The 24851-nt window shown below is 37.5% G+C and overlaps 1 protein-coding gene across 7 annotated transcripts in view; it reads right to left on the bottom strand.

Annotated features, from left to right (window-relative positions):
* Window positions 1-4224: 4224 nt before the first annotated feature.
* Window positions 4225-24851, bottom strand: part of LOC136843814 (ciliogenesis and planar polarity effector 1-like) — a 105686-nt gene continuing 85059 nt past the window's right edge. For 5 of the 7 annotated variants that reach the window (XM_067112580.1, XM_067112579.1, XM_067112584.1 and 2 more), the window contains exons 20-22: window positions 15556-16862; window positions 6089-6305; window positions 4225-5370 (exon numbers count right to left, since the gene is read on the bottom strand). In XM_067112580.1, the coding sequence (XP_066968681.1) occupies window positions 4333-5370; window positions 6089-6305; window positions 15556-16862 (2562 nt within the window). In that variant the 3' untranslated portion in view covers window positions 4225-4332. Of the gene's footprint in view, window positions 5371-6088; window positions 6306-14976; window positions 15183-15555; window positions 16863-24851 lie in introns of those variants that run through there. The other 2 variants (XM_067112583.1, XM_067112590.1) reach the window with 2 other exon arrangements.

The raw sequence follows: 24851 nt of genomic DNA, 5'->3' as shown, positions 1-24851 counted from the left end.
TGTAACCTTTCTTAAAGATGAATTTCTTGATATTGCCTACATCATTGATGAAAGTTTCCAACAACTACTACTTGGTTTTTTGCCCAGGTTTAATTATTCATCGAATGGTGTGTGCCCTTATGTCATTGAGGTAGATCGAAATTGAAAATAACAAAAATTTAGTAAAAAAAAAAAAAAAAAAAAAAAAAAGCTGTATTGCAAAGTTACAGTAAACTTCAGTTGAAAATAAAAGACCCCTGAAAAACCACGCCCTTCAACTCTTCAAAAGTTTCTATATCTCAGATGAAGCTAAACTTGCTTCAGAAGGGCAGTAACCTTGTAAGTAATGAAAATGGTAATACTTACTATTGTAAATTTGCAGTATGCTCAATGGCACCAAATTTGAGAAAGTGGCAGATTGCCAAAAGAGGTGCTTTTCAGTATGTAGTTCATGTGCATTGTGTACCAGTAACAAACATGATACAAGTAAATGTCCTGGTAATGATAATAAACTCAGTTTTTCTTGTACTAGTTGTAAGAAGAACACGCATATTTTAGCTTTGTGTCCTAACACCAGTGGTAGAGGGTTATCCATCAAATTTCATGGATTTGATATTTTTTGCACTGTTAGGTGCTTATTGCAGATAAGAAGATAGAGAAGTTATTTCTCCATGCCAATTGCTAAAGAACTTAGAGGACATTTGAACCTGCTTTCTACCTGTTATGATGTAACCACTTTCCTAGGAGCATCTGAGCATCAATTTGGAGGGTTTCTGATGCATGTGTCTATTCCTGGGATCAGGAAACAACCATTTGCTAATCCCAGAGTTGGCTACTCCCAAGCTTAACCACCTTTGGGTACAAATGATGAAAGTATACCCATTGAAGGTTTAATATGAGTAGACTAATATTTATTCCTGACATTCACATCACTAATTTCGTGTTAGGCTCTGTTTGGAATATGCCTTTGGGCCTTGTTTATTTTGAAAATTTAATGCATTTTCTTTGCCCAGTCCTAGTGACATGTATCAGCTCCTGTGATCAAGCACCAAAATGTCCTAGACTAGAATATCAGGACACCCTTCCTTGCCTGAAAGACATTCCCACAACTCAGGGCAACTTTGTGCTCTTGTCTAAAAAATCCTATTAGTCTTAAACAAGGCCTCAAAAACATGTTAAGCCTAGACAAAGTTATCAAGGCGGGTCTGATCAGTCATCTCTATGACCACCTTAAATATCGTTAGAACAAGTGGGTTCTGGATTCCTTGGATGCATCAAGTTGTTAAAAGAATTTTAGGCTTTTGTATGACATGCAGGAAATTCAACAGTTTTAGCATTTTGCTCTTCCAAATTGACAAATTTGCCCAAACACTGGGTCAATTTTATGAAACCCATGCTGGAATTGACTTAGAGGTCATCTGTTGGTCAAAGGAGAGAAGGATGAAAATGTGAAGATGAACATTTTGATATTCACATGTTTGAATGTTAGGGTCATGCACCTGGAACCAGTCCCTGACATGTCGACACAGTTTTGTGTTAGCCTTTTAAAGATTTGTTAATTATAAAGGTATACGTAAACATGTCTACAGTGACAATGCTAAGTCATTTGTAGTTGGTTGTCATATCTCAGAGCAGGTTGTGGTTTTTGATGAATTCAGGGAACATTTCCAAAGGTAAAATACTGTATTCAGCGCATTATTCCACTGTACTCTGCCGGGGTAGGTGTAACCTGTGAAAGGCTCATCAGAAATGATAAGATTTGTCTTTTTAAAGACAGCTGGCAGGTCTAAACTTCAAGTATTTCGCATTGTTACTCTATTTGTGACATTCAAACCACATTTAATTTTAGACCTTGAACTTAGCATTATTCCAAATTATTACCAGTCATTTGTGACATTCAAGCAGTGATTAATTCTAGACCTTGAACTTACCATTATATTGAATTGTTACCAGTCATTTGTGATATTCAACCTGCTTATAGTTCTAGACGTTGAAGGTACTGTGCATCTGGAAATAATTTAGAAGCAGTAACTCCTAATTGTTTCCTCAAAAGGCATTGCTAATTGCCATTTGTTGTTCAGGCTGCTAGAAGGAGAATGCTTGTGAAATCAACCCCTCCCTCTAACAGAGTCTTTCATATCAACCTTATCAGCTAGGGATGAGATTTTTTTATCACTTTAGAGAGTTGTGGTAAGAGAATTATCTTTTAAGCTTGAGAGAAAACTGCAAAGATCTCCATCAGAGAAATTGGGAGAGTAATATTTGTGCAAGTGATGTTGTGTCAGTCAAAGTGCTCAGCAAAACAAGGCCAGATTGGTTATTTGGCTATGCTGTAGAGCCATTCCCAGGTCATGACAATGAAATAAGTGTAAAACTCAAGAGAGGTAATAGTGTCATAGATCCTCACTCTTATCTATCATTTGTAGCCTGTGGAGCTTTCTGTTAACCATAATCCCTCTTGACAAAAGACTGCCTAGTGTTTCAGCTTTGCCAGTTATTGAAATTTTTCCTCTTCATAAATGGATGTTGTAGGATATTCTTCAACTCCACTTGTTGGCAGCGTATTGAAACACTGAAAATTCATGCATGAACAACAGAATTCCTCTTACTGATATGTCAGGGTTGTGTTTATCAGAAGGCAGTGAATTTTCAAATATAATCTTGGAATTCTTCAAATTATGGTTTGCTTGTAATATTATTTTGTTGTTAAGCAGAATTTCTTGTTCAGCTGTATAAACTGAGGTGTATAAAATTGTTTCCCTTGACTGGATGTGGTACTGAAAAAGCTGGCATGAAACCTGTCCTTGCACTTTATGTATAAATGTAAAATCTAACTTTATAATTACCTGTGAATAGGTAACTTGAGTATGAAAAGAGGTATGACTGAATTGCATGGCTAAATTACCTGATTTACTTTTTAATTTTTCATTGGTTCATGAGTCAATGAAAAGATAAGCAAAACAGTTCACTTCTTGTACATTATGCACCTTGTGGTTGCCTCATCTACTTTATGAATTTTAAACTGCCTTCATCGTGGTTTTATGGTACATTACAAGCATTTTGCTAAAATAACCATAATTTTAGAATTGAAATTTACCGAGAATGAATACTTTATTGCCATTTAGGTTTTACTAAGAAAAATTGGTCCACTTCTGTAAAAATTTTTGTGCTTTTATTTTTTCTTATAACCTCTTGTTATACACCACAGTGCACATTCTGTACTGCCTGGGGTGTGAGGTATTTTGGAGTAACACGCTCATCAAGAAATTAACAAACAACATTCTTCTCAGATATGGGAGCATTAGTACTAGTATTAGTGTAATGAAGTAGCTCTTTGTTGGGTGAGTCGGTAGAGCAGAGGACTTTCACTCGATGGGCCGGAGTTCAATTCCCTGGCCGATTGATGAAGAGTTAGAGGAATTTATTTCTGGTGATAGTTCATTTCTCGCTATAATGTGGTTCGGCTTCCACAATAAACTGTAGGTCCTGTTGCTAGGTAACCAATTGGTTCTTAGCCACGTAAAATAAGTCTAATCCTTCGGGCCAGCCCTAGGAGAACTGTTAATCAGCTCAGTGGTCTGGTAAAACTAAGGTATACTTAACTTTTTTTAGGGTAATGAAGTAACTTAGTACAGTAGCGTCAATAATTTTTGACTAACAGGAAATAACTAATCACTAGCGTCAATAATTTTTGACTAACAGGAAATAACTAATCACAAGTTATTTCCTGTTAGTCTGAAATTATTGACACTACTGTACTAAGTTATTTTATTAAGCTAATAATTAGTGTTATAATAACATTCATTTTTAACATTTGGATTCTAATTAGGATGATGCAAAAAGCACAATTAAGTTGGTCACATGGTGGTGTGATTGGAGCCTAACCTGTTCTCGGTCCCAAGTTTTGAAGTCTACCTGTATTTTTATTCCCATAATTTATGGGACTTTGCTTATATGATTTTCCTGACTTCTTTCCTTTCCTTTAATGACTGTATGATTTTTGCTTTTACTTGTACTTATTGTACTGGTGAATTTCCTAATTTTTTTTTCTGAAGTGTTGATTATTATAATTACAAAAAGCAAACATTAGTACTCCAGAAAACAGAATCATATAAGCACAGCCATGATGAAGTTTCAGCATTTTTTCAAAACTTATGGCTTTTAGATTGTTGAGTAGATTATTACACATTCATTGAGTACAATACCAACATTACCAGATGAATAAGATGAAATTGAAAATGACAGTTAAAATGTATACTCTTTATTTTCAAAAGTTTTCAGGTACACAAAATTAAAAATCCTACAAACTATTATTTCTTTACATAAAGATTTAAGTGCAGTGCATAAAGAATGTTAATTGTACAGCACTTTTTTCACTTCTGGAGGAACATTCCAGGAAATATCAGAGCTGGAACCATTGCCTGATCTTTCTTCACCTCCAGCAGAATATGAAGAAAACGTGTCTGAATCAACTTCTGAAATCCTATCAAGGGGTAAGCTTACACTTGAAGCCCTCTGATGTACTAGCACCTTCTTTGTTATGCTTTCGCTCTTAGGTCTTGCCTCAAATCCAGTAACAGACTTTGTTTGTACAGGAGGCCTTTTGGCCTTTGAAAGTCTGTTTTCATCTACTGACTGAATGCACTCTGCTAATTTGTTTAATTCTACCTCAATATTTTCGTTGCCTGCTTGAACCTCATTCTTCTGATTGAGAGGTAATCTATCACGTTTCCCATATTGTGATCTATTGCCCTGGGAAAAAGTACTAAAACCAATATCATCTGGTTTTGAGAAACCTGATCTCAAAGTAGTAGATCTGTCTCTACCCAAGTGATGTCCTTGTGGTATGTGCTTTGTGGTAGCTGTATAAGTTTTGTTAAAGCTTGGCTGGTTCTTTTTGGCAATAGTAAAGGTTTCATTAAAGCTTGGCTGGTTCTTTTTGGCAATAGTAAAGGTGTCATTAAAGCTTGGCTGGTTCTTTTTGGCAATAGTAAAGGTTTCATTAAAGTTTGGCTTGTTCTTTTTGGCAATAGTAAAAGTTTCATTAAAGCTTGCCAGGTTTTCTTGGAGAACAGTAAATGTTTCATTAAAGCTCTTTGGTGCCATGTATGTGCAGCTGTCTTGGCAAACCTGTTTCTTAGGAGTTCTGGACCTATAAGTAACAGGCTTTGGGGACAACTTTCGTGGTGGTATTATCTTCAAGGATGAATGTGAACTGTGAAGGAGATCTCTATGAGATGATGCTTGCTGACTATGGTCATCAAGAAGTTCATTCATGTCCTTTTCCAGTTTTTTCTCAAGACTCCGTCGCAGCTGCCGTCTTTTCTCTTCCTTTTCACGGCTGCTGTCACGTATTTCTTTTCCAGTAATTCCACACTTAGGTCCTGACTGCTATAAAGTAAGAAAAACTGTCGATGATATACTGAATTTGCATGATTTGGTATATATTACATACAAGTTGAAGGACATTCTCATTTCTAAATGGAAATAGAATAATATGAAGTAAATCTAACAAAGTAATTAAAAACTTGTCTTTATGTAATTCTGATTTTACTTGAACTGCTTTACTATTAAGAGACTGCAAGGTACCATAAGATTTCCTACAAATTTTCTGTTTAACACTCTAACTCCATTGAACAACCTTCAGAGTATAGAATTTTATTTGATGTCGTGGGAAACAAAAGCAAAATGGTAGCTAAAATGTACTATTAATCTTTTAGTTTGATCTATGTCCAGGACATGAGTGTTAGGTTAACTGTGAGAGCACTGAGGTGTGACCCAGTGGTCTGATTGAACTACTTCATGATAATTATTTAATGCTAGAAATTTTTCTTGCATAGAATCATTAGAAATTTTTTAAAGTATTCATAGAAACTCGATCCTCTTCTCCATTCTTCATGGACCACTTGATGGACATTACATGCATCACCTTGCTATTTTAACAGTGACCTCTGATACTATAACAATTACACATACTAATGTTAAACTAGAGTCTAATGATCTATGTTTCTGCATCCATTGCTGTAATGTACAGTATATCTATGAAAAAAACTGAACCTATAACAATATAAACACTCAGAACTCAAACAATTCTGTATCATTACTATACCTCCAAATTTGAACCCTTCTGGCCAAAAAGCTGTAAACCTGATTTCTTTTCTTGCAAATCAGAAGACTTCTTAATTCTCTCCTTCCTTTTCTCTTTCATCCACTTTCTGATTTCAGTCCTCTTTCTTTGTTTTTCCCATTCAATAATGGATGATGAGTTACTTTGTGCAGAAAAAGGTAAATTTGGCATATTTGCAAAAGTGCTACTGCTCTCTGATCTGGAAAAGAAAGAGTTGATGTACAGAAAATTATGATTGTACAGTATAAAGAATGAAATACTCAAGTTCACCACTTAAATTGCCATGAAACTAATCAAACTAGGAGTCACAAAAAGCAACAAAGCCATCATGTACATAAAACATATGAAAGATAAATTCACTACAATGCAATCAGACCAGAAACTTGATTAAGGTTAGAAATTTAAAGTGTTATGTTAATGAAATCATCGCTACTTTGAAAACATAATGGAGGACAACCTTGAGAAACTGATACAAGAACAAAATTATGCTGGATAGTCAAGTGGAAAGAGAGAAATTAGGATGAAAAGTAAAAGAAGCAAAGCAACAAAACCTGGGAACCAAAGGGGCGATGCAAAATGTGTGACTTGCTTGATGCACTGTAAAAAGCAAGTCTCCTTTCAGATTCAAACAACTCATTATATCAAAGATACCATAGTAGAACACAGATACAGGTGTACCTTGCATTTTACGGCTTTTGAAATCATGGATTTGATTATTCTTTTGGCTTTTGAGTAAACCTGCGAATGATTTATGTACGCCATCAATGTAAAAAAAACTTGAAAAAAAGTTTAGTAGGTCATAAATGCATACGTGTTCATGATGTGAAAGTTGTTATGCTGCTGATGTTTTCTTCTGTTTCAATTTTATGATCATGTAATGCCACAAGTAGTAATGTAATGTTCTTTGTATTTCAGTTCAGTATGACCTGGACGTTCAGCTGTTTAAAATAAAATTCAAGATAACAGAAGATGTTTCCCTGTGCATCTTAGTTTAAACTGAACATCTGAAGATGAGTCAAGCTGGCAACCCATTACCAAGTTCATATGTCCAGGTAGCCCTGACATTGATCCAAAGCCATCAACAGCAGCAAATGAGTGGGAAATGTCAGCAGCAAATGAGTGGGAAATGTGGAGTTCCAACTTTAAAGTACTTTACTTGTTGAAGCAATAGATCCTGGTTAAGTCCAGACAAGCTAAAATTACTGTGGGCACATGTCAAGCCACATCTTCAAGCTCATCAAGCATGTGATTACTTACCACAAGGCCAATGAAATATTGAAGGCCTGCTTTGTCAAGCTGAAGAGTGTGGGGTATGCAAGGTGCTGTTTGGCCACCCACAAACATCAGGGAGGTGGAATGCTTGACTAATTCTTGGAGAAGCTGAAGAGCTTAGCTCAGTACTGCAACTTCAAAGCTGCCACTGCTAAAACGAAGAGTTTGCCACCCAAGATGCCTTCCTAACAGGTATGGCATCCAGTGCCATACGACAGGCTTCTAGTGAATCTTGGACTGGACTTTCATGCTTTTGTGAAACAGGCATGTGCATTTGAAATGGCTCAATTACATTATAATACATGCTGTACTGATCAGTGACTGGAGCTGCTGAATTGGAGACATGTTGCCAAGAAATCAAAAAGATCATAGAACAGGATGAATTTCCAACCATGAATGCAACACAGTCAAATACTAGGAAATGTTTCCTTGTGGAGGGGCTTTCACCCAAGTTAATTGTGCAAGGCAAGGGATGCAGTGTGTAACAAGTGTGGGAAGATTGGACATTTCGCCAAGTATGCAGTCTTCAAAGTCTGGGCAATCAAGTAACAAACCAAAAATGTCATCTGCATCAGTTATTATATTACTGACTACTACTCTGAAGAGTATCTCTCAGGCAGTTACAAAGATTCTTTTATATGATGATGTACCAGTAGAAGCTTTTATTGATACTGGGAGTTCATGAAGTTTCATCTTGCCAGAAGCTGTGTAGTTGGCTGGCCTGACAATGCTGCCTGTAACAGGAACAATCACCCTAGCCTCTCTCAACAAACTATTGATAAACGAGGCTGTTGCTAGGTCAGTCTGACTGCTGAAGACAAAAAATATGAAGGTGTCTAGCTGTATGTCAAGGAAGATGTGTGAAAACCTGTCCTGCTATGCCATGACTTTCTGGAGCAACACAAATCAGTGTGTGTCAAGTTTAGGGGAACCCAACCTCTCCAGAGTTGTGCTGTTTAGCACTCGCTACCGTGGATCCACCAAACTTTGTTTGGGAACCTATTGTTGAGTGTTGGACTATACAAGTCAGATCTTGTCACTACAGTGGTGATGACGATGACAAGTTCATCAAAGAAGAGACAGAACAGTTGCTCCTTTCTATCTATCTTTTAAGTCTTAAGCTGAAAACCTTCATAGACAGCCAACAGACCATAAACCCAAGAGTGTTCCAAAGGGAAATCAGCCTACAGAGAGAGAGAGAGAGAGAGAGAGAGAAGCTTTAGGAAAGTTGATAAATTGTGTTATAGAAAATAAAACATACATCAGAAATTTGGGCAACATCAGAAGAGACCAGAGGTCATTGTACCTATCCAGACCCCAAGGCAAGCCCAAGTTGTAGTCACGAAGTACGAAGAGAGAGAAGAAAAATAAGAAGAATGACAATGAATTACTCTTAAACAATCAACTGTTTCACAGATCTGAATGCATACCTTGTACCATCAGTCTCTGACAATACAGAGAATCTCCAAGTACAACTACTTCAGCTTTACTGACCTCAGGTCAGCTTACCATCGGATACCTTTGAGGACTGAAAAGAGAATGTACACTGCTTTCTAGGTGGCGGACAACTCAAGTTTGCACAAATTCCTTATGGAGTTACCAACAGGGTTGCTTGCTTTCAACATCTCTTAGATGACATTATCCTGACTGAGGGCTTGGAATAGAATAGAATATAGAATTTAGGCCAAAACCCAAGTGCTGGGATCTATGAGGCCATTCAGGACTAAAAGGGAACTTGACAGTAAGAAAATCTGAAGGTGTAACAGGAGGAAAACCTAGCAGATACACTATGAAACAATTGTTAGAGAGGGTTGAAAGTCAGATGGAAAAAAGAGAATACTTACAGAGGTAAGTATAAGAAATGAAAGAGGTTGGAGCTAGGGAATGAAGGGACACTGCAGACTCTATAAGTAAGGCCTACAGTGCACCACGGCTTGAAGGATATCTTTGCCCATAGGGATGACATAAGTCTGTGGACATTTAAGGGAGGGACATCATCCTTATCTAGAGTGGTTTTCTCTGGCAGAGATATATGGCTTGACCAACAATCAAGATAAGAGGAAGTTTGCTCAGACTCAGCCTTACAGGATCAGTTCTGATCCAGAGTGCATGCAACCATTGTTGAAGATGCTTGCCCTTACTCCTATCTCACTATGCCAAGTGGATCCAAAACTTCTCAGAGAAAATTCGGCCCATTGCTGAGTGTGATAGTTTCTCAATGACACCCATAGCACTGCAGGCTTCGCTCTAAGGGTTACTGGATAGAACACCATTTTCTGTGAAACAGATGCTGCAGCAGGAACCATTGCAGTATCCCTGACACGGATTGGCAAACCAGTCACCTTCTCACAATCACTCATGCCTTGAAAACATCATCAATCAGTTGTCAAACAGGAAGCATGTGCTATTGTGGTAGTTCTTGCTTGATCACAAGAATGGGAAGGGTCAAGAATGAGCAAATTCTCCTTTGTAAACTAGAACAATCATGCTTAAGTTTTGACATCTCATATCATCCCTGCTCCAGCAACATTGTCTTGGGCACCCCATGACATCTCTGCAGCTACTGGCAGTGTGAAGAGTGAACTGCAACTCTGCATGACTCTCTGTGCCACCGTGGTGTGAGATGAAAGTAGCACATAGTGCGCTGCCAGAACCTGGCATTCTCATTGGAAGAGGTAAAGTTAATCATTCAAAAGTGCTGAAATACAGCCACTATTTATTAAGCAGAGTGGAACATTAACCCTTAAACGCCTGTTGGACGTATCATACGTCGACTAAAATTGTCTGTTGGGTGCCGAGTGGGACGTGCCGTCACGTCGACTACAAAAATTTCAACCTTCGGTCAACTTTGACTCGACCGAAATGGTCGAAAAAAATGCAATTGTAAGCTAAAACTCTTACATTCTAGTAATATTCAATCATGTACCTTCATTTGCAACAAATTGGAAGTCTCTAGCACAATATTTCGATTTATGGTGAATTTTTGAAAAAACTTTTTTTCTTACGCACGGCGGTAACTCAGCCGAAAATTTCATAAATTCTTTCGTCATTTTGTCGTAATTTTTGCACTGTTCTATATTAGCCGTTACATAAAGTTTTATATATGAAAATGTGTGCAATTTCATGTACAATACAGCAAAAATACAACCCACGGTTGTAGCTTTTATCAGTTTGGAAATATTTTCATATAAACCACGATAACTGCCAAAATTTCAACCTTGGTCAACTTTGACTCGACCGAAATGGTAAAAAACGCAATTTTAAGCTAAAACTCTTACGATCTAGTAATATTCAATCATTTACCTTCATTTTGCAACCAATTGGAAGTCTCTAGCACAGTATTTCGATTTATGGTGAATTTTTGAAAAAACTTTTTCCTTACGTCCGCGCCAGAAATTCTTTAAATCACGTTTGTAATGTTTGCACTGTTTTATATTAGTCGTTACATAAAGTTTTATATATGGAAATGTGCGCAATTTCATGTAGAATACAACAGAAAATAACTCATGGTTGTAGCTTTTATCAGTTTTGAAATATTTTCATATAAATCACGATAACTGCCAAAATTTTAAGCTTTGGTCAACTTTAACTCGACCGAAATGGTAAAAAAACGCAATTATAAGCTAAAACTCTTACATTCTAGTAATATTCAATCATGTACCTTCATTTTGCAACAAACTGGAAGTTTTAGCACAATATTTCGATTTATGGTGAATTTCTGAAAAAAAATTTTTTTTTTTTTCCTTACGTCTCTTGTGTGTAACTCGGCCCGAACATCTCAAGAAATTCTTTCGTCATGTTGTCGTAATGTTTGCATCATTTTACATTAGTCGTTACATAAACTTTTATATATGAAAATGTGCGCAATTTCATGTAGAATACAACAGAAAATAGCTCATGGTTGTAGCTTTTATCAGTTTTGAAATATTTTCACATAAATCATGATAACTGCCAAAATTTCAACCTTCGGTCAACTTTAACTCGACCGAAATGGTCAAAAAACGCAATTGTAAGCTAAAACTCTTACATTCTAGTAATATTCAATCGTTTAACTTCATTTTGCAATAAATTGGAAGTCTCTAGCACAATATTTCGATTTATGGTGAATTTTTTAAAAAAACATTTTCCTTACGTCTTTGCGGTAACTCGGCCGAACATCTCAGAAATTCTTTTGTCTCGTTGTCGTAATATTTGCACCGCTTTATATTAGTCGTTACATAAAGTTTTATATATGAAAATGTGCACAATTTCATGTACAATACAACAAAAAATAACTCATGGTTGTAGCTTTTATCAGTTTTGAAATATTTCCATATAAATCACGATAAATAGAAAAAATTCGACTTTCGGTCAACTTTAACTCGACCGAAATGGTCGAAAACTGCAATTGTAAGCTAAAACACTTACAGTCTAGTAATATTCAATCAATTAGCTTCATTTTTCAACAAACGGGAAGTCTCTAGCACAATATTTCGATTTATGGTGAATTTTTGAAAAAAACATTTTTTTACGTCCGAGCGTTACGAATTCATGCATCATTTTGTGATAATATTTTCTCTGTGTTGCTTTGATCGTTTTAAAATTTGTTATATACCAAAATCATCGCAATTTAGTGTACAATACAACTAAAAAAAATTAACTCATTAGCTTTAACCGTTTTGCTTACAGCGCGATTTGTATACAATTATAAACAAGTTTTTTTTTTTCGCTGTCACATATTCCAATATTTATATATGATAATGATATTTTTTTTTCATTTCTGATGGTTGCATACTAAACTTCAGGCAATGGCAAAAAAAATGAGCCAAAAATGAACTCTTAATATTAAAACTAAGCGTGCTGTGTTTTGAAAAAAAACTTTTTTCCGCTTCGGCGCTAACTCACTGAACGCTGCCGGCATACGGGAGACGTTTTTGTAAATAGGGCTTCGGCGTTAAAGGGTTAATTAAAGCTATTGACCATTTTGAGAAACCATTGTCTTCAAGGGGCCACTTCCACCCAGATGAAGCAGGAACTTTCACATCCTCACCCTATTAGATGATTATAGTTGGTTTATATTTGCCTTCCCTCAAGAAAACAAAACTTTTGAGGCAATGATTGAGTGCCTGTCTTGTTTTTTTGTGCATTTTGAGGTTGCTGGGGTGCATCCATTCAGATCGTGGTGCAGCTTTCACCTCACCTTAGATCCCTGTTGCATGTGACAACCAGTCAAACACCACAGTAATGTTTCTTCACATTCCCACAAAAGGCATTATCTGGACAAACACTTGAATCGTGGCTGCAACCTCAAAGATGAGTGCTGTTGAGGAAGACTGTGACAGTGTCATGTATGAGCCACTTGTACACTGCTGCATGCAAACCTCTGTATACCAGAGTGCAACATACAGATGGAAGGGAGGTCACAGTGTCAGTCATCAGCTCTCTTCACCAGCAGAGAACAAGCTGGATGAACCCCTTGAGGAAGACAAAAGAGCACCTGCAGAAGCTGCTGCACCTGCACCTCGACTGGCAGAGGTCAATACATCTCCAGATGTCACCAATGTGCCCTAAGAGCCACAAGCACTTGGAGGGGTGCCTATTCCAGGGATATAGCACCTTTTGCTCCCAAATCATAGAAAAGCAATGTTGTACCTACACTGAACCCTGACTACAGTAGAAGGAGCTCTACAGTGAGGTGGGTGTCTGTACACTTCAGTGACTATGAGTAACAAAATGCAATGGGGAGGATTTGGTGAAAGTTATGATACTGATTGTGAGTATGCATGACAAAAGAAGGTGGGGAGAATGTGGTTGAAGTTATGGTGTTGATTGTGTTTTAGTGTTTCACTTGCACTACATGTAATGTTAAAAGCAGCAAAGTGAAATCCTTTCTATTTCAGTTCTGTATGATGTGGATGTTCAGTTGTATCAAATAAAATTCAAGACTCCTAAAGATGTTTCACTACATTATAAATAAAAAAAGGTAAAGATGGTGCAAGTCAGAAGTACCTGCAACAGAGTACTTTACATTATTATGTACAGTATTTTAAGTATGTTATCTAATAAATAATCCACTTGCATTTATTATAAAATTGTAAAATATCAGTTTTATGCACACATGGTTGGAAAGATATAGTAGTACAGAAAACTGAAAAACTTGAAATACTTTGAACAGTTTGCTAAAGAACTAGACCATGTTTTTCTGGTGGACACCAGCACCTTAGTCTTAGCTCCCAGCCTCACTCATGAGGTATTCATGTACAGTGATCAGTTGTTTTTTTAGTCCTTGTATATTATTTAGTGTATTACATGTAAACCATGGCCCAAAAGCATAATCCTCCTAGTGCTGGTAAAGTGCTACCAAGAGGCCATACAAAATTAGGAGACAAGAAAAGATTAAACTGTTGGTCTAATACATTCTGTAAACTTGTTTACTAACATTGCCCACCATTATGGCATCAATGGATCAAATGTAAGGTTCACACACAAGAGAGAAAAGATAATCTGTGAAGTCATTCCTGTAACTACACCGGCATATGTGAAGACATCTCTTTCACTCTATCTCTCATGTGGAAACATATTTTTGTGTGAGAACAGGATTGCTTTGTACTGTAGATGGCATCTCCAAGGCCAAGTCCTTCTTCATTTTTGTAAGACATGCAAAAGAAGAAGGATCTAGGTCTACAGACAATGCCAGCACAGGCTGGTTTGGTAATTTGGACCAGGAAATGTAAAGATTACAGAACTTGAGCTTCTGTCCACTAGGAGGTAGTAAATAAGCTACTGAACACCATCAAGAAATTAACATATAAGGCTATTTACCATAGCATATTTTCAATACCAATGAAACCACTGTACAGAAAATACAACAGAAGACATTTATCAGTAGAAAAGAAACCAAGGCATCAGGTTTTAAAGAAGGAAAAGAACGACACTGTTTTTGCTAACATTATTGGGTTATGGTCAAGGCAGCACTGATTCATATAGCTGCTAATCCCTCTGCCTTGAAAGGGAAGATAGATCTCAATATTAGACAATGCCTGTGGTCACCAAGATGCCCATGAGTTCAATAACAACAGTGTCAAAGCTGTCTACTTGGCTCCTCACAAAATGTCTAGAATCCAACCTCTACATTTGGGATGTAAAGAATGTGAAAGCTATCAAAACTGGGATGTAAAGAATATGAAAGCTATCAAAATAAAGACATTGAAACTGTGATTATGCCACATAAAGCAGGTATGGAAGAGTTTTAGTTATGGATCTTGGAAAAATTCAAAATTTAACTGGCACCAACTCTTATGAGTAAATAGTGAGAGTGTTTTAATGGAGCTGAAACAAACACATGATATGCCAGATGAAGAGGAAGCAGAAGCACATCAAAGAGGGATTGTATCAATTCACTGCTCTCATAGACTATGTTTATATCAACTCATCAATGGTATGTCCTTTGACAGTGAAAGAAATGCCAAAAGTAATTGTACCATATATATCAATATTTAAGAAATACAAAGCAAAGAAGTCAAACAAATCAATATACATTTGGCAAAGGTAAAACGGAATCCAGGCCTCTCCTTCCACCGCTGCCATCCCTGAGGCTCTTGAGATCAGCCACTCATCCTCTTCCTTATGCAAGGAGGATGATGAGCCTGATAACCCTCTACAGATACAGGAAAAATTGTCATAATTTCGTACAATAAAACATTTGTCTGTTTTGTGTGTGCATCTTTGTGAGCAACTTCAAGAACTGTATAGCAAGGACCTCATCAATATCTGCGTTGCATCTTCATTTTCAGCATCATTATTATCATTCAAAACCACCAAGTCACTGCGTGAAAGACGAGAAGTGGATATTAACCTATACTTTACGCATGCATAAGGTTAGAAATATTTTTAAGAATAAGTTTTCCAACTGGCATAAACGTAATGACCAAAGCAATATCCATGTATTGTACACTAAAAAAAGGTGTACCATACTGTAATGTAGTGCAATTTGGTATTTAAGCTACTGTTTATGTTCAACAATAGGATTTTGGGGCTAAAAATGCATTGTAATAAGACTTAAGGTCTGGGAAGTCAAGAGTTATTTGCAGATTTCCAATTTCAAGAAGGCTGGCATCCATAACCCCATGAATTCTAAAAGACAACTGTACTGACTATTCTTATAGTAAACACAAGACAGGAATACAGATTTTACAAACCTTAAGCTTCTCAGATCAATATGAAGATTGGGAGAGTAGGGAAGGTCTTGCATCTGCTGTGCAAGACTTGGATTTTCATCTACAAGGTCAGGAGAGTACAAACTGGTTCCATGATCAGCAAAGTGAGAGTCATTTCTCAGTTCCCGATTTCTTGGAATAATAATCTGTTTGGCATGAACACTTTTAGGTTCTTTCTCCTTGGCTGCAGAGTGATCTTTAGCCTCATGAATTCCTTCTGCAATTTCAGTATAATGCATGATGATGTCAATCATTTCATCAGATATATCCTCAGGATTGACACTTTCAATGAACTGCAAAAGACTGTCAGCATTCTGAGTACTATGAAATTCAGATTGGACCTTCTGCCACTCTTGTTTTACAGATGCTTTAGGTTTCCTACTTCTTGTGTATGTAGCAGTTCTTGAAGAGTAAGACCCAACACATTTTTCTAAAGATTTTTCTTTCTCCATTCTCTGTGATTCTTGGATTACAATATCTAGCCTGGACAAAAGTTTCTTTGAAGCTTGAAGTCCTACGACTGCTGCTTTAGCTTCCTTTTCTAGTTCTTCAATCTCTCTAATATGTAATTCACCCTCCTTTGCTTCTCTTTCTTTATTTAACAAGTCATCAGTTTCCACAGCATTATTACTTAATTCACAAAATCTTTCAAAGGTTAATTTTCCCTTAATAAAAGCCTGTGTTAAGTTTTCCATGGTAAAATCTCCAGTCCAATATGTGTTTTTATCTCCTTCCTGAGAAACCTGGTCACTTCTTCCTGGTGATTCTTCACCCATTAATGGTTCAACACTGCTTGTACTTTCCTTATTACCAATTTCTGCTGATTTTGGTGTCCCAGTTTCTAAAGGACTTGATGATGTGCTTTCATGTCCAAGGTTCCTATTTTTACCTTCAATCACAAAGTCCTGTAGAGTCTCGCCTTCCTTTTTCTCTGAAAGTTTTTCCTTTAAATGACTCTGCAAAACTGAATTTTCTGTGTCATAACCCTGATACACAGATGAAGAAGCATGTTCACTGGGATCATTTGGAGGTACACTAGGTATGGTTCTATTCAATTCATTGCCAATAGCTCTCAATTGTTTCAGAACAACATCCTGAGGAATGTCAACAACATGAGCTACACTGCCTCTGAAACTTTCAGGGAATGATGCTTGTGAATAAGGGTCCACAATTAAACCAGCATGATTAAATGAAAGTGTGGCATGGGGTACCGCTGAAGAGCTTGTAGGTGGAGGGCTCACACAAGCTGTAACTGATGCATCTACTGTAGTTTTAGGTTGTGTCTGTGTCTGTAATGCAAATTAACTGTTAATACAAACAAGGACAAGTAGACAAGGCTTTAGAACAACGTTTTTCACTATTAAAAAATTTTTTATCACACCCTTCCAGAGAAAATGGGTTACAATGACTATACAGCAAACCAATACTTGTCATACTTAGACATGAACGTATATACCAGAGTAAAAAAAATGCTGCATTACTATGTCATGTAAGTTTAAGCATGACACTTTCCCTCATGACAACTAAAATCATTATTCAAATTATAAAACAGGTTTTGATGTAGGAAAAAACTATTTTTGCTAGTCACTGTTGAGTCCTCAAGGAGTTACCCCTCCATGGTGTGCCAGGGCTCCATGGTGACCATACTAATATAAAAGAAATATCTTTTAGCCTGATCTTGTAGCTGGGTATTGCATCGTCATGACAATCTCTATGACACGTGATAGAGTACTATATGATGGACTAAAAGATAAGATTAGAGAAGCTGTACCCAATTTTTGAATGTCAAAACCTGCTAGAATTAGAAGTGACTATTGCACGTCTGCCATCTTGTTTATGACCGGATCAGTGAAAGACCATGGGCCATTACTCTATTGGTCAATGCAGGATGATCACTTGCCCAAATCCCATGCCTTTTCATCAGGGAAGTGGGAGGGTTTTGAGGACTCAACAGCGACTACCAAAAATAGGTTTTTCCTATGTCAAAACCTGTTTTTTGATAGTGTAGTCGCTGTTTCATCCCCAAGGAGCTTTATAAAGAAATTGACAGGTGACGAAAGGCTTGAGCTCTCAAAATTTTAATCCCAACAACCTCAAGAAAAAACAAAAACATTTCTGGTCCGAGGTCAAGCCACAAGTTTCAAGCCCCAGTCTGTATTCTAAAAAACTTTTTGGGGTTTTTGTAACAAAAAACAAGAAACTAAACAAAAACTTACATTTTTATGGTGAATATCTACAGTGACTTACCTAAGTATGCTGGGTATGGTTGCAGTCTTGTCGCACCCTGCCCAGCGATAGTCATTATACCCAACCGTTAGGAAGACCCCTGGTTTTCTGCTGTAGTGCCTATGGGGTCAGGACTAACTAACCATACCACCTGCTGATACACAGTGTAGTGGAATTTGCTCAGGGTCATGGCAGTATTGTTTCAAGAATACTGTCTCTGGTGACCACCCTGTAAATTCGGAGACTTCCTCGAAAGAGACATTTCTGAAGAAGGCCAACGATGCACTTACAGTTCTTTCCTAATATCATGTGACCTAGGAAAGGAGAGTGGGTTTGCCTTTTTATTGAGGAACTCTAAAATTATTCCTAGCACTTGTAGAGAGAGTGGTTTATTCGTGCTAGGGTGTAGGAAAATCGGATCTTCAGGGATGTTTGCCATGACCTCTTGGTAAACCTTGAGTGCTTGAATTGGGCATAATGTTTTGTCTGCTAAATTGAATTTTCTTATAAGAACAGGAGATTTCTTTCTTAAAGATCCTCATTCTTGGCCAGGAATGATGGGCCAGGGGACAATAATAATTGATTATCAGCAGTTTGAGTAATGTATCGTCCCCGTCTAAGACAGCCTAGTTCACTAATTCGGGCTCCTGATCCTGATGCAATCAGGGAGATCGCCTTTTGTAGCATGTGAGTTGTGGTTGTAATGGGTCCGCTAAATTGACGGGTAGACAGAAGTCTAAGTACCTCGTTCAGGGACCAAGTAATTAGAAGTCTTTTGGGAGCAGGTCTTTGTAAAGCAAAAGACAGCAGAAGGGAAGTGACAACTTCTATGCTGGAGTCAATCCCGAATCCATAAAGCAAGGGTTCCAGTAATGCTGCCGTGTATGCCATGATTGTTGTAACTGCAAGACGTTTGTCTTCAGAAAGGCAAATAAGAAAATTTAAAAATGTTTCTACAGAAATCTCAACTGGGGCTCTCAGTATGGATATAATCTAACCACATCTTCCATATGGACTAGTATTGCTGGATAGATGATGTCCATAATTTTTGCACTAGGTACCTAGCAATGTTAGGTGAGTAGTTTTCACGGTAGATATTTAAAAAATCCATACGTGAAGGTCTCTGCTCAGAAAGGAGGATGTGTAGACGACTTTCCTTCCTACTTTCTGGGACAGAACAGCGGACGATAGTGGAACTGATCTTTTCACCAGTTGTTGAAGTAATAGGAACCAATGCCTCTTTGGCCAATTTGGGGATATTAAGTAAGCTGTTCCTATGAAGGTTAAAAGTTTACTGAAAACCTTCAAAATCTGGGACAATGAAGGAAGAAGATATATCGTCCTCCACTTGTTCCAGTCTTATAAGAAGGCATCTCTTGCTGTTGCTTGACTGTCCAAATTCAGAGACACATATACATTACTAGAGTTTGTGAATCTCATTTGTGTGGAAGCATGTTGGCTATTGTTTAAAAAGAGTGGTTGTCCAACATTCACTCTGTTGAGACTGTCGTTTCCCTTGATAGAGAGTCTGCTATTACATTGAGAGACCCTGAGAGGTGAATTGCAGGTAGGTGCCACTTCTTTACTTGCACCACCCGAAGGATGGCTAGCAATATCATATTGAGAAGAGGTGAGCATGATCCTAATCTTTTGATGCAGGACATTGCTGTCGTGTTGTCTACAACCAACAGAATACGTCTCTCTTCTGGAGGTTTGAGTTTTTTGAGAGACAAAAAGACAGCCATCTTCTCCAGGAAATTGATATGACAATTCCTCAGAGTAGCTGACCACTGTCCTGCCACCTAACGACCCTCCCAATGTCCCCCCCACCAACCTTCCATTGTCAACAAGGCATCTGTGTGTATTGTCACTCATACAGATGGAGGAGTCAGGGTGACTTATTTCACCAGATTCCTTCCAAGTCCAAGGCTGAAGTATCTCCCCACTTTCTGATTCTTTTGGTGAGATCAGTCTTGCATCTTTTTTTCCTGCATGCCATATCCAAAATTTGTTCATGTTTTTCAATTTAAATCTGAGTACAGTATTGGATCTATTACTGATGCAAACTGCAGCAGACCCATCATGTGTTCCAATTGCTGTCTGGAAACTCTGGGCTGTGCCAGGAACCTTTAGAGGTTTTTCCTTATTCTTTTCTGAGTTTTGATGGGGAGAGATAACAGGCCCAGAAGAGTATCCCAACACAGTCCCAGCCACTGAAAGCATCTGCTGGGCATGAGGTGGGATTTCTCCCAAGTTATTATAAACCATTTTGACTGGAGTCTGTTGACCATAGCTCTTACGTTTTCAATCACTCTTTTCTTGTGGAGCCCCCGGTTAACCAGTCATCTAGGTAAGCTATTAGTTGCATTCCTTTTTTTCTGAGTTCCTAGAGAACTACCGTTAATAATTTTGTAAAAATTCTTGGGTCAATGTTTAGCCCAAAAGGCATGACTTTGAACCTGCATATATCTTTCCCTATCCGGAACCCTAGGAAGGGGCGGCAGGGAGCGGCGACAGGGAAGTGGCAGTATGCATCTTTCAGATCTATATAAATTGTCCAAGTCCCTTTTGGAATGACTGAATGTCGAGGATCACTCTTTCGAGGAATCCTTTATGGGAACACTGAAGAGACATGCTTAGGGCAAATATACATGTTTCTCTATGGCTCCCTTTAACCCTTAAACGCCGACTGGACGTATCGTAAGTCGACTAAAATTGTCTGTCGGGTGACGAGCAGACATACCATACGTCGACTACAAAAAATTTCAACCTTCAGTCAACTTTGACTCAACTGAAATGGTCGAAAAACGCAATTGTAAGCTAAAACTCTTACATTCTAGTAATATTCAATCATTTACCTTCATTTTGCAACAAATTGGAAGTCTAGCACAATATTTTGATTTATGGTGAATTTTTGAAAAAAACTTTTTCCTTACGTCCGCGCGACGGTAACTTGGCCGAACATCTCAGAAATTCTTTTGTTACTTTGTCGAAATGTTTGCACCGTTTTATATTAGTCATTACATAAAGTTTTATATATGAAAATGTGGGCAATTTCATGTAGAATACAATGAAAAATAACTCATGGTTGTAGCTTGTATCAGTTTTGAAATATTTTCATATAAATCACGATGTGCCAAAATTCCAACCTTCGGTCAACTTTGACTCGACCGAAATGGTCGAAAAACACAATTGTAAGCTAAAACTCTTACATTCTAGTAATATTCAATCATTTACCTTCATTTTGCAACAAACTGGAAGTCGCTAGCACAATATTTCGATTTATGGTGAATTTTTGAAAAAAACTTTTTCCTTATGTCCACGCACAGTAACTCTGCCGAACATCTCAGAAATTCTTTCGTCACTTTGTCGTAATGTTTGCGCCGTATTATATTAGTCGTTACATAAAGTTTTATATATGAAAATGTGGGCAATTTCATGTAGAATACAACAAAAAATAACTCATGGTTGTAGCTTCTATCAGTTTTGAAATATTTTCATATAAATCACGGTGCCAAAATTTCAACCTTCGTTCAACTTTGACTCGACCGAAATGGTCGAAAAACGCAATTGTAGGCTAAAACTCTTACATTCTAGTAATATTCAATCATTTACCTTCATTTTGCAACAAATTGGAAGTCTCTAGCACAATATTTCGATTTATGGTGAATTTTTGAAAAAACTTTTCTTACGTCATGTGCCATGTAACTCGGCCGAACATCTCTGAAATTCTTTTCGTCACTTTGTCGTAATGTTTGCACCGTTTTATATTAGTCGTTACATAAAGTTTTATATATGAAAATGTGGGCAATTTCATGTAGAATACAACAAAAAATAACTCATGGTTGTAGCTTTTATCAGTTTTGAAATATTTTCATATAAATCACAATGTGCCAAAATTTCAACCTTCAGTCAACTTTGACTCGACCGAAATGGTTGAAAAATGCAATTGTAAGCAAAAACTCTTACATTCTAGTAATATTCAATCATTTACCTTCATTTTGCAACAAATTGGAAGTCTCTAGCACAATATTTCAATTTATGGTGAATTTTTGAAAAAAACTTTTTCCTTACATCCGCGCGGTAACTCAGCCGAACATCTCAGAAATTCTTTCATCACTGTCGTAATGTTTGCACCGTTTTATATTAGTCGTTACATAAAATTTTATATATGAAAATGTGTGCAATTTTATGTAGAATACAAGGAAAAATAACTCATTATTGTAGCTTTTATCAGTTTTGAAATATTTTCATATAAATCACGATAAATAGAAAAAATTAGACCTTCGGTCAATTTTAACTCGACTGAAATGGTCGAAAATTGCAATTGTAAGCTAAAACACTTACAATCTAGTAATATTCAATCAATTACCTTCATTTTGCAACAAACTGAAAGTCTCTCATTTTGCAACAAACTGAAAGTCTCTAGCACAATATTTCGATTTATGGTGAATTTTTTGAAAAACTTTTTTACATTTTTTACATCCAGCGTTCACTTAATTCATGCATCATTTTGTGATATTATTTCTCTGTGTTGCTTTGATCGTTTTACAATTTGTTATATACCAAAATCATCGCAATTTAGTGTACAATACAAAGAAAAAAAAATAACTCATTAGCTTTAACCGTTTTGGTCACAGCGCGATTTGTATACAATTATATATGAAATTTTTTTTCGTGCTGTCATATATTTCAATATTTATGTATGATAATGATATTTTTTTCATTTCTGATGGTTGCATACTAAACTTCAGGCAATGCCAAAAAAAGGAGCCAAAAATGAACTCTTAATCTTGAAAACTAAGCGTGCTGTGATTTTTTGAAAAAAACTTTTTTCCGCTTCGGCGCTAACTCCCAAACGCCGCCGGCATACAGCAGACACTTTCGTAAATAGAGGCTCGACGTTTTAGGGTTTATTGGGCCTTCTGCACGTAATCTTCCAGAGTGGGGTCTGGTTTTTTAAAGAAACCCTGTAAAGGTGAGGGGGAAATAAGACCAACTCCACCCCAGCCCACAGGGAATAATGCTGTGCCCTCAAGGAGAAGACTCCCACTCTCTGTGGTGTCTTTGAAGTCAACCCCCGACCAAGCAATTCCTATTGGTATCCCCCTCTTCCTCTATCTTTTCCCTTGATAAGCATTCCGGGCGTTGCTTTTCCATTTCCTTTATAAGACAGTTTTTGGACCTTGTGAAAAGGATGTCCTTGCTGATGTGGTTGTTTCTGTTGTCCCTTTTAAGGGGATTATCCCTTCTGACCACCTACCTGTTTATGAAGAAACTTTTGGAGGTGACTGAAGGCTCATAAGATTTTTTATCAAAGCGAGCCTTTTTTGGACTGGGTAAAGGGAAATATCGGGTTTTTTGTTTCCTGAATTCTCCTTTGCCCATTAAAGTGTACACTGTACAATTTTGTTGGTGTGCTTACTCGCTGAATTGAGTTACAAAAGAATCCTCAAACAGGTCCCTACAGAAGGGGTTAGACTGTAATAAATCAGTCACATTGGGAAGTGGCTTGTTTGAACCTTCCAATGTTTCCATTTGCTCTTTTATGCGCCAGTCTTAAAAAGTCATGGAGTCCTTCCCATATGGTTCTCATAAGACTTTTAGCCACAACAGCATAAATTGTCCTGGAATCTTCTGGAAGTCTTTTGGTGGCAACTTCTAGCAAGGTGGAAGAGGTTAAGATACTAAGGAGGTGGGTCCCAGCACGAAATTTGGACGAAGTTGCCTCATCTGAGATTCTTCTCACAGGAGTCCCAAATTGCTGAGTAGCTACATCTAAGGGGAGCTTTTCCTTTTCGAAAGGAAGCTGAAGCGTTGCCCATTCCTTGGTGGAATTTTTCGAAATGGCAAATGGTTTTAATTCTGTTATTGTCCCCCGTTTTCTAGTTCCTACATAATTTTGAAAGTCTGCCTTCACATGGTTTATAATTTTAAAAGTGAAGGGACAGAAGGCTGGGGGTACTTGGTGAGCAATTTGGTTTTTACTCATAATGGGAGTACAGATCCATCTTCCATTAACCTGGTAAAGGGTGTCATCTATAGCTTTTAATGCTGTATTCCCATCTAAGAGAACTGTTTCCTTTTGAGGTTTCTCCCTGTCTGGCGAAGGTGATATTAGGCACCATTCTGTATTAGGGAGTGCTGCACTGTCTCTACACTCCACATGTACAACTTCAATCAAGGCTTTTCTCTCATTGATTAGATACTTACCATCAGGAGAGAAAATGCACATTGAGGCGTCTTGCCAAGGATTATCAGTATCATCAGGGGAGAATACTGGAGCCTGTTATGTTTTGATCCGATGTTTTACAGTCCGAACTGGCCATTTTGAGGGTTCCAGTTGGAATTCTAGCCTTAGACCTTGTTTGGGCAGAACTTGTTTCCACTCTACCTTTTCAGTTGCAGGATGCAGTACTTTTACACTTTGGAGTATACATCGCTGACTTCATTTCTTTAATTTCCTGTTCGGAATCATGTAATAATTCCCTTATATATTGCCATTCTGTGGCAAGGGCATCTTCGATGTTACTCATAATTTCCTCATGGAATTAATCAAATGCTGCAAACTGCATCCCTCTTGGGGGAGCTTGCATAATCTGACTGAGCATCCACAGCTGAACTGTGACTGCCAATTACCCAGGGGCAGAGGTCCTGGTTGAATTACTATACCCCTCCGAAAATGTAGTCATTTCAATTGGGGTTAGGTGGTTCCTTGCATCTCTTTTGGGGGAAGAAGCCTGTTCAGCTTCTGAAAACTGCATAGGGGATTGAATTCCTTCTGGAATGTTTCTCCCATGGTTACCTGAAGGTTGTGTCCCTGATCCTTCTGGGTTCAGCAAGGTCATTTTCGGTAGCAATATCAACTTCATATTCCTTTGTAAGAAATTCACCTCCAAATGAAGGTTCCTCTACTTCCTCCGCAAGGTTAACCTGGGAGGTATTGAGGACTGATGTTACTGGGTTTTGGCCCAAACATATATCTTCTGAGAAAGAGTTAAATATTTGCTGCCGGAGTTCTGCAGGAAAGATATAATCTCCCCCTTCCACAC

Source organism: Macrobrachium rosenbergii, chromosome 12 (genome assembly GCF_040412425.1).
Source record: "Macrobrachium rosenbergii isolate ZJJX-2024 chromosome 12, ASM4041242v1, whole genome shotgun sequence".
Taxonomy (NCBI): Eukaryota; Metazoa; Arthropoda; class Malacostraca; order Decapoda; family Palaemonidae; genus Macrobrachium; species Macrobrachium rosenbergii.
This window is presented reverse-complemented; position numbering and strand designations above follow the sequence as displayed.